The sequence below is a fragment of the Delphinapterus leucas genome, chromosome 3, assembly GCF_059928025.1.
Source record: "Delphinapterus leucas isolate spDelLeu-1000000601 "Yukka" chromosome 3, BTC_Dleu_Yukka2, whole genome shotgun sequence".
NCBI classification, from domain to species: Eukaryota; Metazoa; Chordata; class Mammalia; order Artiodactyla; family Monodontidae; genus Delphinapterus; species Delphinapterus leucas.
In genome coordinates this window covers 53,627,349-53,641,491 of record NC_143131.1, presented here as the reverse complement: position 1 = coordinate 53,641,491, position 14,143 = coordinate 53,627,349, and the positions used below count along the sequence as shown (strand labels likewise).

General features: G+C 37.8%; 1 protein-coding gene across 1 annotated transcript in view; it reads left to right on the top strand.

Moving 5' to 3' along the window:
- Positions 1–14,143, top strand: part of TRIM23 (tripartite motif containing 23) — a 38,279-nt gene that overhangs the window by 11,418 nt on the left and 12,718 nt on the right. Inside the window, exons 4-6 of the mRNA XM_022596433.2 lie at positions 8,289–8,567; positions 9,142–9,324; positions 11,927–12,142. Coding sequence (XP_022452141.1) covers positions 8,289–8,567; positions 9,142–9,324; positions 11,927–12,142 — 678 coding nt within the window. The remainder of the gene's footprint in view (positions 1–8,288; positions 8,568–9,141; positions 9,325–11,926; positions 12,143–14,143) is intronic.

Sequence of the window (14,143 nt, the reverse complement as noted above, 5' to 3'; positions counted from 1 at the left end):
TGCGTGGGCCTCTCACTGCTGTGGCCTCTCCCGCTGCGGAGCACAGGCTCAGGATGCGCAGGCTCAGCGGCCATGGCTCACGGGCCCAGCCGCTCCGCGGCATGTGGGATCTTCCCGGACCGGGGCACGAACCCGCGTCCCCTGCATCAGCAGGTGGACTCTCAACCACTGCACCACCAGGGAAAGCCCCTAAAATACATTTTTAACACATAAAATTGTCTGCATAGCTCATAGACTGTTCTGATTATAGGAATAGTTGTAGTAAATAGCAGTTAATAGTTTTGATGATCAACTTTAAAACCACATGTTTAGTATGAAGGAAAACATGTCAGATTGCTTTTTACTTCTCTTTTATTAGATTATGATTTCCTTATATAAAGCGAATCAGTGAAATGGATTTCAAACTGAAGCACTGTTTTCTAAAATTTGCAGTTTTTTCCCATGATTTATCTTTTATCTTTATTTTGAAGGCCATTGAGTATTATCTGATGTTGGTCTTGTAAATTATTTATCAGGTCTGGAAAACAGAAGACACGACTTTTAATTTTACACGTATATATTTCTCATAATTGCAAACAAAACTGTTTAACTTTGGGTTCACTTTTTTATTTAGTGTGATATTGAATGACATCATTGATATATTTTCTAATTTTTATTTCTGCAAAGATTTATACCAAATTTTTCCCTTTCTAATTATGGCCTTTTATAAGCAGAAAAGTTTTCAAAGATTCTTGAATATCTGACATGTAAAATTTACAACTCATAGTGCTTTTTACTAATTCATAAAAATTATAAATATTTAAAAGGTTACATATAACATAGGGTTTTTGTTGTTGTTGTTGTTGTTTCTTAAATCAGTGATTTTCAACCAGGATAGTGCAGTGGACTCACCTGTGGAGCTTTAGAAAAAATACACAGCTTCCACTTCATCTCTACCTATTGAGAAATAAGTGTTTCTCAGGTTGGGGTCTAGGCATCTGTGTTTTTAAAAGCTTCACTTGGTTATCTAAATAACATTTGTGCTTCTCTTCTTCTATACATCATGCTGACAAGTAATATTTAAAGCAGTGAGGATGTATTTACTATCAGTTTTTTCAGTCTTAAAAAAAAAAAGACTTCTATCCTCTATTGTCAGTTTCTTGCGTGTAAAGTGAGGGGATTTTGCAGAAGATATCTTTACACTGACTGTGAATCTATAACAATGGTTTTATTTTTGACCTCAAATTCATAGCATATATTGATAATTAATTTTGGAAATACATTCTCACTTACCTATAGAAATGAGTAGCAAATTACCTTTGTACTTAATTACCAGTATATTTTTATGTATAAAGTCTGGTCAGTTAAAAAAAAGATTATGGGCTTTTATATTTCAAAATTTGGCATGTTATTTATTTATTTTTTTTGGTTGAACAACAGAAATTTATTTATCTTGTCACAGTTCTGGAGGCTGGTAAGTCCAAGATCAAGGTGTTGGCATTCTGAGACCTCTTCTTTTGGCTTGTAGGCCACGGCTACCTCACCCTGTGCTCACCTGGCCTTTCCTTAGGACATGTGCACAGGGAGAGAGGGAGGGAGATCTGTCCCTTCCTCTTCTTATGATGCCACCTACTAGATTAGGACCACATCCTTATGACCTTATTTAACCCTAATTACCTCCTAAAGACCCTATCTCCAAATGCAGTAACACTGGGGGCTGGGGCTTCAATATATGAATTTTGGAAGAACACAGTTCAGTCCGTAGACCTGGGAAAGTCTATTCTAGGAAGGAAAGAAAGATGAATGGGAAGGAGGTAAAGGAGACAGTAGAAGAAGAGAGACATTCTGTGATGCTTACTCAGATGTTTTAGAAGTCTGACACTGAGGTGAGGGTAAAGGATTGAAATAGGATCCTAAAAGTACACAGGAGCTACTTTTATTAATACTAAAATTACCTATTGGGAGGCAGGTCCTGTGCTCAGTGCTGTAAATGCAGAAAACAGTAAGACAATGTTCTTGCCTTCATGCAGCTTATACCTAGTTGATGACACAAACAAGTAGATGATTTCATTATCGTGAAAAGTTCCAAGAGACTATCTCAGTAATGGTAGGCTTGGTTATAGGCACTATCTCGTCTGCTGAAAATAAATAAAGTGGAATGAATTCACTAAAAATTATTTTAAAAGCATTAAAGACCTGATAAGTTAGGAACAAAAAATCAGGCCAAATCTGAAGGGAAAATGGAAATTCACTGAGATACAGGAGCAAAGAATGTGCTTTTGCCCTGAGGGCATTAGCCTATTCAGGAAAATGTCTGGGTTTTTTAATGGCTTTCAGTGGTGAGGAGGCATAAGTCAAATACCAAACCCACACCTAGATGAGACATCCAGCAGAAGACATTCACAATAAGCCAGGACACCAGTTGAAACAGACATGCTATTGCATAGAATTAGATTCAGAGTTTGAATCTTTGGATTGTCCAAGTAATACCCATTTTTGCACTCATATTAAGGTGGTCCACTATTGATAATACCATAAAATCATGAAAAAATAAATATGAATCCCTTTCTAGAGTAAATTACCTTCACCCTAGGTCTCAGTTACCTCTCTAAATAATTTTTTTTGTCTTTCCTTGTATTTTCTTTTTTTTTTTCTTTTAATTGGGGTATAATTGTTTTACAATGTTGTGTTTCTACTGTACAGCGAAGTGGAGTTCCTTGTGCTATACAGCAGGTTCTTATTAGTTAACTACTTTATACATATTACTTTATACGTATAACTATAAGTTAACTTATTAGTTAACTACTTTATATATATACATATACATAACTACTTTATACATATGTATAAAGTAGTTATTAGTTAACTACTTTATACATATTATACATATTAGTGTATATATGTCAAGCCCAATCTCCCAGTTCATCACACCCCCCACCCCCTGTTTTCCCCCCTTGGTGTCCATACGTTTGTTCTGTACATCTTTATCTCAATTTCTGCCCTGCAAACCCGTTCATCTGTACCATTTTTCTAGATACCACATATATGCGTTAGTATACAATATTTGTTTTTCTCTTTCTGACTTATTTCACTCTGTATGACAGTCTCTAGGTCCATCCACGTCTCTACAAATGACCCAATTTTGTTCCTTTTTATGGCTGAATAATCTTGCATTGTACATATGTACCACGTCTTCTTTAGCCATTCTTGTGTCGATGGGCATTTAGGTTGCCTCCATGACCTGGCTATTGTAAATAGTGTTGCAATGAACATTGGGGTGCATGTGTGTTTTTAAAATTATTATTAAATAGGAATTGCTATTGTTTTAAAATTTATTATTTTATTTATTTATTTATTTGGCTGTGTTGGGTCTTCGCTGCTGAGAGCGGGCCTTCTCTAGTTGCGGCGAGTGGGCTTTTCATTGCGGTGGCCTCTCGTTGTGGAGCATGGGCTCTAGGCACGTGGGCTTCAGTACTTGTGGTTCGCAGGCTTTAGAGCACAGGCTCAGCAGCTGTAGCGCATGGGCTTAGTTGTTCCACGGCATGTGGGATCCTCCCAGACCAGGGCTTGAACCTGTGTCCACTGCTCCGGCAGGCAGATTCTCAACCACCATGCCACCAGGGAAGCCCACGTGTGTGTTTTTGAATTATGGTTTTCTCTGGGTATATGCCCAGGCTTGGGATTGCTGGGTCATATGGTAATTCTATTTTTAGTGTTTTTAAGGAAACCCCATACTGTACTCCATAGTGGCTGTATCGATTTACATTCCCACCAGCAGTGCAAGAGGGTTCCCTTTTCTCCACACCCTCTGCAGCATTTGTTGTTTCTAGATTTTCTGATGATGCCCATTCTAACCAGTGTGAGGTGATACCTCATTGTAGTTTTGATTTGCATTTCTCTAATGATTAGTGATGTTGAGCAGCTTTTCATGTGCCTCTTGGCCATCTGTATGTCTTCTTTGGAGAAATGACTGTGTAGGTCTTCTGCTCATTTTTTGATTGGGTTGTTTGTTTTTTTGATATTGAGCTGCATGAGCTGTTTATATATTTTGGAAATTGATCCTTTGTCCATTGATTTGTTTGCAAATATTTCCTCCCATTCTGAGGGTTGTCCTTTTGTCTTGTTTATAGTTTCTTTTGCTGTGCAAAAGCTTTTAAGTCTGCTGATCTTTTTTGACCCACCTCCTAGAGTAATGGAAATAAAACCAAAAATAAGCATGGTGTATCACATGATTGCTTTGTGAATATTGAAGAATCCTTGCATCCCTGGGATAAATCTAACTTGGTCATGGTGTATGATCATTTTAATGTATTGTTGGAGTCAGTTTGCTAGTATTTTGTTGAGGATTTTTGCATCTGTATTCATCAGTGATATTGGTCTGTAATTTTCTTTTTTTGTAGTATCTTTGGTTTTGGTATCTGGGTGGTGGTGGCCTCATAGAGTGAGTTTGGGAGTGTTCCTTCCTCAGCAATTTTTTGGGAGAGTTTGAGAAGGATGGGTGTTAGCTCTTCTCTAAATGTTTGATAGAATTCACCTGTGAATCCATCTGGTCCTGGACTTTTGTTTGTTGGAAGATTTTTAATCACAGTTTCAATTTCATTACTTGTGATTGGTCTGTTCATATTTTCTATTTCTTCCTGGTTCAGTCTTTTAAGGTTATACCTTTCTAAGAATTTGTCCATTTCTTCCAGGTTGTCCATTTTATTGGCATAGAGTTGCTTGTAGTAGTCTCTTATGATGCTTTGTGTTTCTGCGGTGTCCGTTGTAACTTCTCCTTTTTCATTTCTAATTTTATTGATTTGAGTCCTCTCCCTCTTTTTCTTGATGAGTCCAGGTAAAGGTTTATCAATTATGCTTATTTCTCAAAGAACCAGTTTTTAGTTTTATTGATCTTTGCTATTGTTTTCTTTGTTTCTATTTCATTTATTTCTGCTCAGATGTTTATGATTCTTTCCTTCTGCTGACTTTGGGTTTTTTTGTTCTTCTTTATCTAATTGCTTTAGGTGTAAGTTTAGGTTGTTTATTTGAGATGTTTCTTGTTTCTTGAGGTAGGATTGTATTGCAATAAACTTCCCTCTTAGAACTCTTTTGCTGCATTCCATAGGTTTTGGGTCATCATGTTTTCTTTGTCATTTGTTTCTAGGTATTTATTTTTTAACATCTTTATTGGAGTATAATTGCTTTACAGTGGTGTCTCTAGGTATTTTTTCATTTCCTCTTTGATTTCTTCAGTGGTCTCTTGGTTTTTTCGTAGCATATTGTTTACCCTCCACGTGTTTGTGTTTTTCACATTTTTTCTTCTGTAATTGATTTCTAATCTCATAGCATTGTGGTCGGAAAAGATGCTTGATATGATTTCAAGTTTCTTATATTTACCAGGGCTTGATTTGTGACCCAAGATGTGATCTATCCTGGACAATGTTCCATGTGCACTTGAGAGGAAAGTGTAATCTGCTGCTTTCAGATGGAATGTCCTATAAAGATCAATTAAATCTATCTGGTTTATTGTGTCATTTAAAGCGTGTGTTTCCTTATTAATTTTCTGTCTGGAATGTCTGTCCATTGGTGTAAGTGAGGTGTTAAAGTCCCCCACTATTATTGTGTTACTGTTGATTTCCCCTTTTATAGCTGTTAGCATTTGCCTTATGTATTGAGGTGCTCCTGTGTTGGGTGCATGTATGTTTATAATTGTTATACCTTCCTTTTAGATTGATCCCTTGATCATTATGTAGTGTCCTTCCTTGTCTCTTGTAACATCCTTTATTTTAAAGTCTATTTTATCTGATATGAGTATTGCTACTCCAGCTTTCTTTTTATTTCCATTTGCATGGACTATTTTTTCCATCCCCTCACTTTCTGTCTGTATGTGTCCCTAGGTCTGAAGTGGGTCTCTTGTAGACAGCATCTATATGGGTCTTGTTTTTGTATCCATTCAGCAAGCCTGTGTCTTTTGGTTAGAGCATTTAATCCATTCACATTTAAGGTAATTATCGATATGTATGTTCCTATGACCATTTTCTGAATTGTTTTGGGTTTGTTTTTTTAGGTCCTTTTCTTCTTTTGTGTTTCCCCCTTAGAAAAACTCCTTTGGCATTTGTTGTAGAGCTGGTTTGGTGGTGCTGAATTCTCTTAGCTTTTGCTTGTCTGTAAAGCTTTTGATTTCTCCATCAAATCTGAATAAGATCCTTACTGGGTAGAGTATTCTTGGTTGCAGCTTCCTTCCTTTCATCACTTCAAATATATTGTACCACTCCCTTCTGGTTTGCTGTGTTTCTGCTGATAAATCAGTGGTTAACCTTATGACGAGTTCCCTTATATGTTATTTTTTGTTTTTCCCTTGTTGCTTTTAATAATTTCTCTTTGTCTTTAATTTTTGTCAATTTGATTACTCTGTGTCTGGGTGTGTTTTTCCTTCGGTTTATCCTGCCTGGGACTCCTTGCGCTTCCTGGACTTGGGTGGCTATTTCCTTTCCCATGTTAGGGAAGTTTTCAACTATAATCTCTTCAGATATTTTCTCAGGTCCTCTCTCTCTCTGTTCTCCTTCTGGAACCCCTATAATGTGAATGTTGGTGCATTTAATGTTGTCCCAGCGGTCTCTTAGGCTGTCTTCATTTCTTTTCATTCTTTTTTCTTTATTCTGTTCTGCAGCAGTGATTTCCACCATTTTCTCTTCCAGGTCACTTAACTGTTCTTCTGCCTTAGTTATTCTGCTGTTGATTCCTTCTAGTGTATTTTTCATTTCAGTTATTGTATTGTTCATCTCTGTTTGTTTGTTCTTTAATTCTTCTAGGTCTTTGTTAAACATTTCTTGCATCTTCTTGATCTTTGCCTCCATTTTTTTTTCCCTGAGGTCCTGGATCTTCTTCACTATCACTATTCTGAATTCTTTTTCTGGAAGGTTGCCTATCTCCCCTTCATTTAGTTCTTTTTCTGGGGTTTTATCTTGTTCCTTCATCTGGTACATAACCCTCTGCCTTTTCATCTTGTCTATCTTTCTGTGAATGTGGTTTTTGTTTCACAGCCTGCAGGATTGTAGTTCTTCTTGCTTCTGCTGTCTTCCCTCTGGTGGATGAGGCTATCTAAGAGGCTTGTGCAAGCTTCCTGATGGGAGGGACTGGTGGTGGGTAGAGCTTGGTGTTACTCTGGTGGGCAGAGCTCAGTAAAACTTTAATCTGCTTGTCTGCTGCTGGGTGGGGCTGTGTTCCCTCCCTGTTGGTTGTTTGGCCTGAGGCGACCCAGCACTGGAGCTTGCAGGCTCTTTGGTGGGGCTAATGGCGGATTCTGGGAGGGCTTGTGCCAATGAGAACTTCCCAGAACTTCTGCTGCCAGTGTCCTGAAGGTGAGCCTTAGCTGCCTCCTGCCTCTGCAGGAGACCCTCCAACACTAGCAGGTAGGTCTGGTTCAGTCTCCTGTGGGGTCACTGCTCCTTCCCCCTGGGTCCTGGTGCACAGACTACTTTGTGTGTGCCCTCCAAGAGTAGAGCCTCTGTTTCCCCCAGTCCTGTCTAAGTCTTGCAGTCAAATCCTGCTGTCCTTCAAAGTCCAGTTCTCTGGGGATTACTTTTCCTATTTCCAGCCCCCCAGGTTGGGAAGCCTGACGTGGGGCTGAAAACCTTCACTCCAGTGGGTGGACTTCTGTGGTATAAGTGTTCTCCAGTTTGTGATTTGCTCACCTAGTGGTTATGGGATTTGATTTTATTGTGATTGCGCCCCTCCTACTGTCTCATTGCAGTTTCTCCTTTGTCTTTGGATGTGGGGTATGTTCTCTGGTGAGTTCCAGTGTCTTCCTGTCCATGATTGTTTAGCAGTTAGTTTTGATTCCGGTGCTCTCACAGGAGGGAGTGAGCGCATGTCCTTCTACTCCACCATCTTGAACCAATCTCTCAAAATTTGGCATGTTATGATGATTGGGGTTCAGTTTTAAAAAAATTTTTTAATTGAAGTATAGTTAATTTACAATGCTATGTTGGTTTCAAGTGTACAGCAACATGATTCAGTTGCTGTACACCTGAACCATGATACATATATTCATATACATGATACATATATTCTTTTTCAGATTCTTTTCCTTTATAGGTATTACAAGATATTGAGTATAGTTCCCTGTGCTGTACAGTAGGTCCTTGTTGTTTACCTGTTTTATATATAGTAGTGTGTATTTGTTAATCCCAAACTCCTAATTTATTTCTCCTCCCCCTCCCTTGCTATCTATCCCCTTTGGTAACCATAAGTTTGTTTTCCATGTCTGTGAGTCAGTTTCTGTTTGGTAAAGGGGTTCAGTTTTAATACGTTACTTTTTTGTTCATCAGAGCATCATTCGTTGTGATGAAGATGAAGCGCACGTTGCATCTGTATATTGCACTGTATGTGCAACTCACTTGTGCTCAGAGTGTTCCCAAGTTACCCATTCAACAAAGACATTAGCAAAGCACAGGAGAGTGCCTCTAGCTGATAAACCTCATGAGAAAACCATGTGCTCTCAGCATCAGGTGCATGCCATTGAGTTTGTTTGCTTGGAAGATGGCTGTCAAACTAGCCCACTCATGTGCTGTGTCTGCAAAGAATATGGGAAACACCAAGGTCACAAGGTATGAATATAGTTAAACTGGATGACTCTACCTAGTTTACCAGCCCACCATTTATTTTCACTGACTTGGTTTTTTATGCTAAGAGTAGAGATCAAAGAAGAGCTAAATGATGAATGAGTTGAGCTTGGTAGCATGAAAAGAAATGAGAGATTTATTTTCTGAATATTATAACAAAAATTTCAGAGTCCTCATGATTCTTTCTTCATTGAAAAATGGCTTTGCAGCATGAAACAAAAGTTCTTTTCTTTGTGTGCCTGTTTTTGTAATGCACTGGATTATTTTGATAATAATTATGTCTGTTGATGAACTAATGCTTGTGGTAAAATTTTAGAGAGGGTTTCTTGGATTCTTGTTTAGCAATAAATTGACTTCCTAATTTTAAATTATTTCTTTGAAAGGTAAATAGTTTTGGGGCGAAGGCAAATTAGTATTTCTTATGCTGTGTTTTTTGTAAATGTGTTATAAAAGCCTCTTGCGGCTGATGGTTTTTTATTAATAGGAGCCATTTAAGTAGAATTTTATATCATTAGTCAATACTGTGAGTTCTTTTCTATAATTATGTTGCATCTTATAGCATTCAGTATTGGAACCAGAAGCTAACCAGATCCGAGCATCAATTTTAGATATGGCTCATTGCATACGGACCTTCACTGAGGAAATCTCAGATTATTCCAGAAAATTAGTTGGAATCGTTCAGCACATTGAAGGAGGAGAACAAATAGTGGAAGATGGAATTGGAATGGCCCACACAGAACATGTATGGGTTTTTTTCTTCCTCACCCTTTTCCTTGTCACTTTTTCACCTTGTAGGATTTATTGAGCAATTATATTGTGCCAGTACTGCACTGGTCACTGGAAATAAGTTTTTTAAAAAGTCTTTGTCTTTATGGAAATTTATAATCCATCATGGAAGAGAGCCAGTTTCAAGTGTGGTAACTGTTACTTTGTGGGGGAAGTACAGGATGCCCTGGCAGTGTGCATAAAAACAGCAATAACTTGGGTAAGTTGTAGAAGGCTTTCTAGAAGATGTGATGTCTAAACTGAGATTTGAAGGAATTTAGTCAGGGAGAAGAGTGGGGTGGGGAGTGAGTTGTTCCAGAGAGGGAAGCATATGTTAAAATACATGGAAGTGAGAACTGGACATATTGTAGAAACTTAACTAAGTTCACTATGGTTGAAGCTTTGAGTATTGGGGTGGGGCGTGGCAAGAAAAGATGTTGGAGAGTTAAGGGCCAAATCCTGCAGCATCTTGTTAGACCTGTTAAAGAGTTTGGACTTTATCTTACAGGCAGTGATGAGCTGTTGAAGAATTGGCGTAGGAATAACATAATCAGGTTTGCATTAAGAAAGGTTGCTCTTTAATATAAAAAATGGAGGAGCAACAAGATTGGAAGCAAGGAGACCTATTGTGAGGTTGCTGAAATTATCTACTTGAGAAATGTTTATGGCCCATAATACTAGAGTAGTGAGAATGGAGAGGAGTACATGGATTTGAGATTTTAAAGAAGTAGAATAGTGATTTACTGATAATATTAGTGATTCATTGATAATATTGATTGGATAGGTACTTTGCAGGTATAATGCCTAGATTTCTACCTTGCCCAACCTGGTGGATGGTGATATTGTGCTCTAGTGGGGAGGGAAGAAGAATTTGGGAGGGGATAATGGGACCAAGGTGATAAGTTTAATTTGGATGTTGAATTTGTTATTTCTGTGAGATAAAAGGAGATACCCTTCGGTAAAATGAAGAGTCAGTGGGTGTTAGGAAGTGTGTCTAACTTTTAAGAAGTTTGGCTAGGAGAGAAGGAAGGAACTTAGGTGGTAGTGGTAATTGCATTTTAAAATTGAATTATAGAGGAGAAAGGGATATTTTCAGATGGGAATATAAAGTACAGGGACAGACACAATGTAGTGTTTTTCTTTTGTAAAGAAACAAAGTTAAGCTAAGTCATTGGGGAATAATGCTAGAACTGCTCTCTGTCAAATATAGTAGCCATTAGCCTCATGTGGCTATTTAAGTTTAAATTATTTAACAGTTCAAGAAAATACAGAATTTACTTCCTCAGTCTCACTAGCTACATTTCAAGTACATTTTACGTGCATGTAGCTGGTGGCTACCATATTAGTCAGCACAGATATAGAATATGTCTATCATCACATAAAATTCTATTGGACATTTTTGTGCTACAGTGGAAATATTTTATTTATTCCCTCAGCAAATATTTATTGAACACATCCAAAGTGCTAGACACTGTTGAAGTCAAAAATACCTGCTTTTGCAAAGTTTACATTCTAATGTGGGGAGAGAGACAGTACATAAGTAAAATACAGAAGTATGTTATTAGATACTTTGGAGAAAAATAAGGGAAAGGGGGAATGCACTTTTATATGGGGTGTTTGAGGACAGGCTCCCTGAGAAGGGGCATTAAGCAGAGACCTAAAGGAGATGAGAAAGGGAACCATGCTAATATTTGGGGGAAGAGCATTCTAGGCAGAGAGAAGAGCAAGTACAGAGGCCCTGAAGTTGGAGTGTGCCTCGTGTGCTTAAGAAACTTTGAGGAGGTTGAGTTAGATAAATTAGAATGATTGATGGGGAGCATAGCAGGAGTTGAGGTCAGAAAGGTTCTTAAAGGCACTTGCTTTACCTTCTTCCAGGAATGCCCTTGAAGCTATTCACATGGTTCCCTCTCTTACCTCTTTCAGGTCTTAGCTCAGATGTCTCTTTCCCAGGAAGTCTGTCGTTGAACATCCCCTATAAAGGACTTTGGCATTTACTCTGAGTGGGAAGCCACTGGAGAGTTTTGAGCAAAAGAATAATTATCATTCTGACTTAACATTTAAAAAGGATCAGTCTGGCTTCTGGGTGGAGAATACATTATAGGCAGCAGAGGTAAATCTAGTGAGCCCAATTAGGAGGCTATTATAATAATCAGGTGAGAGATGATAATGGCTTCAATCAGGTTGGCAGAGGTGAAGGTGGTGAGGCATGATCAGATTCTAGATATATTTTGAAGTCAGCAGAATTTGTTGAGAAACTAGTTGTGAGATACGAAAGAGAAGTGTTAAGGGTGACTCCAATTTTTTTAACTTGAATAACCTGGAAGATGGAGTTGCCATTTATTGAGATGGAGGAAACTAGGTTCAGGGTTGGGAGAGACTGGAGATTAGGTATTCCTTGTTGCTTGAAATGTCATTTAAACAGTTGGATATCCAAAGGCTGTGGTTAAGGGGAAAAATTTAGTGTGGAGATAAACATTTTGGGATTTTAAGGATATAGATTGTATTTAAATTTTCATTATTTCACATATAAAATCTTCGTTAAGGTTACAGTTGTTTAAAACTTATTTTTATTGCCTTAGGTACCAGGTACTGCGGAGAATGCCCGGTCATGTGTCCGAGCTTATTTTTCTGATCTACATGAAACTCTGTGTCGTCAAGAAGAAATGGCTCTAAGTGTTGTTGATGCTCATGTTCGAGAAAAACTGATTTGGCTCAGACAGCAGCAAGAAGATATGACTATTTTGTTATCCCAGGTTTCAACAGCCTGTCTCCATTGTGAAAAGACTTTGCAACAGGTATGTGGTTTAAACATGATTAGGACATAGTTTAAGAAGGAGGATTTGTAAGCTTAAGTATATCATTACCAGAGGTACACACTAGTCTATTTTATTAATTTAATATTTTTATATTATTACTCTGTGTTACTGTGGGCATTAACATTGTGCTTAGGACATGGTCTCTAACCTCAAATTGCTCCACTCAACCACATCAATGTCCTCTCTTTCATGTGTCTTCCCCACCATAAAACCATAGGTTCTAGAACCTCTCTAACTTCCTGTCATTCTTCAGTCATCCCAAGCCCTTTAACCCTTCTTTGCCAAGCATATACTATTCTTTCTGCTTGATGGGCTTATGTCTCCCTTTTCTGATATTGGAAATCCTTCTTCAAACGTTTGCTGTTCTTTGAAGCTACTTACTCTTCCTTGCTCTTTTTGTTTTTGTTTTTGGTGGTGGAGGTGGGGTGCCTCGCTAGCACGTACTCCCTATCTCTGCTCTAATTTATTGGTTCTTAACTTTGATGTCACAGAAAACCCGTGTTTTTTCATGGTTGACGTATCATAAGCAATTTGTTACCCAGTTTGCAGATGATGTGCTTTTAAAATAGATTTAAGGTTATTCTAACAAAAATGCCAGTCTTACTCATTACTGTTTTGGATCTGCCTTCATGAATGTGCAATTTAAGGCTATTGTCCTAGGAATTCCTGATAAGCTTCAGTCACTCATCTTTTGCTATATTGCTAATGATTGTGTTGATATCAAATCATCATAGAGCTAAACTTTTTACTGTTGTAGAGCTTTTTCTCTTAAATATCTGATTAGACTTAAATGAATGTGGCCAGGCTGTAACCACATCAGTCTTGAGTCCTTTAGTCCTTATCACATCGAATTGTAATAATTGATGTTTATGCCATTTATTAAGTTGTCTTTGAGCTCCAGTCCTGTTCTATCCTCTGCTTTGTGATGCTGATACTGGAACTCTGCAACCACATACCAGCCCTGCCAGCTGCCTCCACGCGATTTTAGGCTCTGCCAATAGGGGACAGTAGAAGGAAGCTGAAAGGTGGAGGTGGTTTCCTGTGCGTTCCCATTTGCTTGGGGTTACTGTGAATGACACTGCTCATACTACGAGACCACTTTCCTTAGAGATCCGAATTTCAGCTCCATGAGATCCCTCCTATAAGTTTTTAAGTTTTAATAATTCTAGCACCTCTCCTTTATTCTCCCAGCCCTAAGGGTGGTAGCTGTTTCTTACAGTTGTTTGCTCCATGATACCTCAGAGTTCTTTTTACCCTTTCAGTTGCCTACTTAATAACTACACCTAGTTAACAGTTCTTCATATTAATTTTTTTCTATTCATATGACTATTGTGGTTTTTATCTCCTGATTTGAACCTAATGATACAATATGCACATTTGTCCTTCTGGATGTATCTATCCAGATACAAAGAATTTAGAGATCCAAAGAGCCTAATAAATACTTGTTCAGCTCAAGCTACACAGCAAAATTAGAAATGGATCATGTCCTAAATCATACTTAAGTGAATACTTCAAAGTATTTTTATATTTATTTTATTAAAAAGAAAGCTCATAGTTAACTGAAGTATTTAGAAGTATTTTAGAGTTTCTGAAGCATTTTGTCAAAGTGACTGATAATTGTTAATGACATGGTATTATCTCACTGTGTTAATGCAGATGAAATTGGGGTCTTAGATTCATTCTTCATATGGACCTATTCGTTTTGTTCTGATTTATAGACAGAGAACCCTAATCTCAATCAATATTCTTAAAAGTTCCTGCCACAGAGATAACTGAACAGAGGAATGGATGGAACATCACATATATATTACCAATTTTGAGAACAAAATCATCCCTCCCCTCCAGAAAAAATTGATGCATCATCTAAGTTCAAGGCATAATACTGAATGGTTAGGATTTGTTTATTAGGCAAATATTTGTTGTGTGCCTACTATGTGCCATGTATATTCTAGGTACATGGAATATGTCAGTAAACAAAGC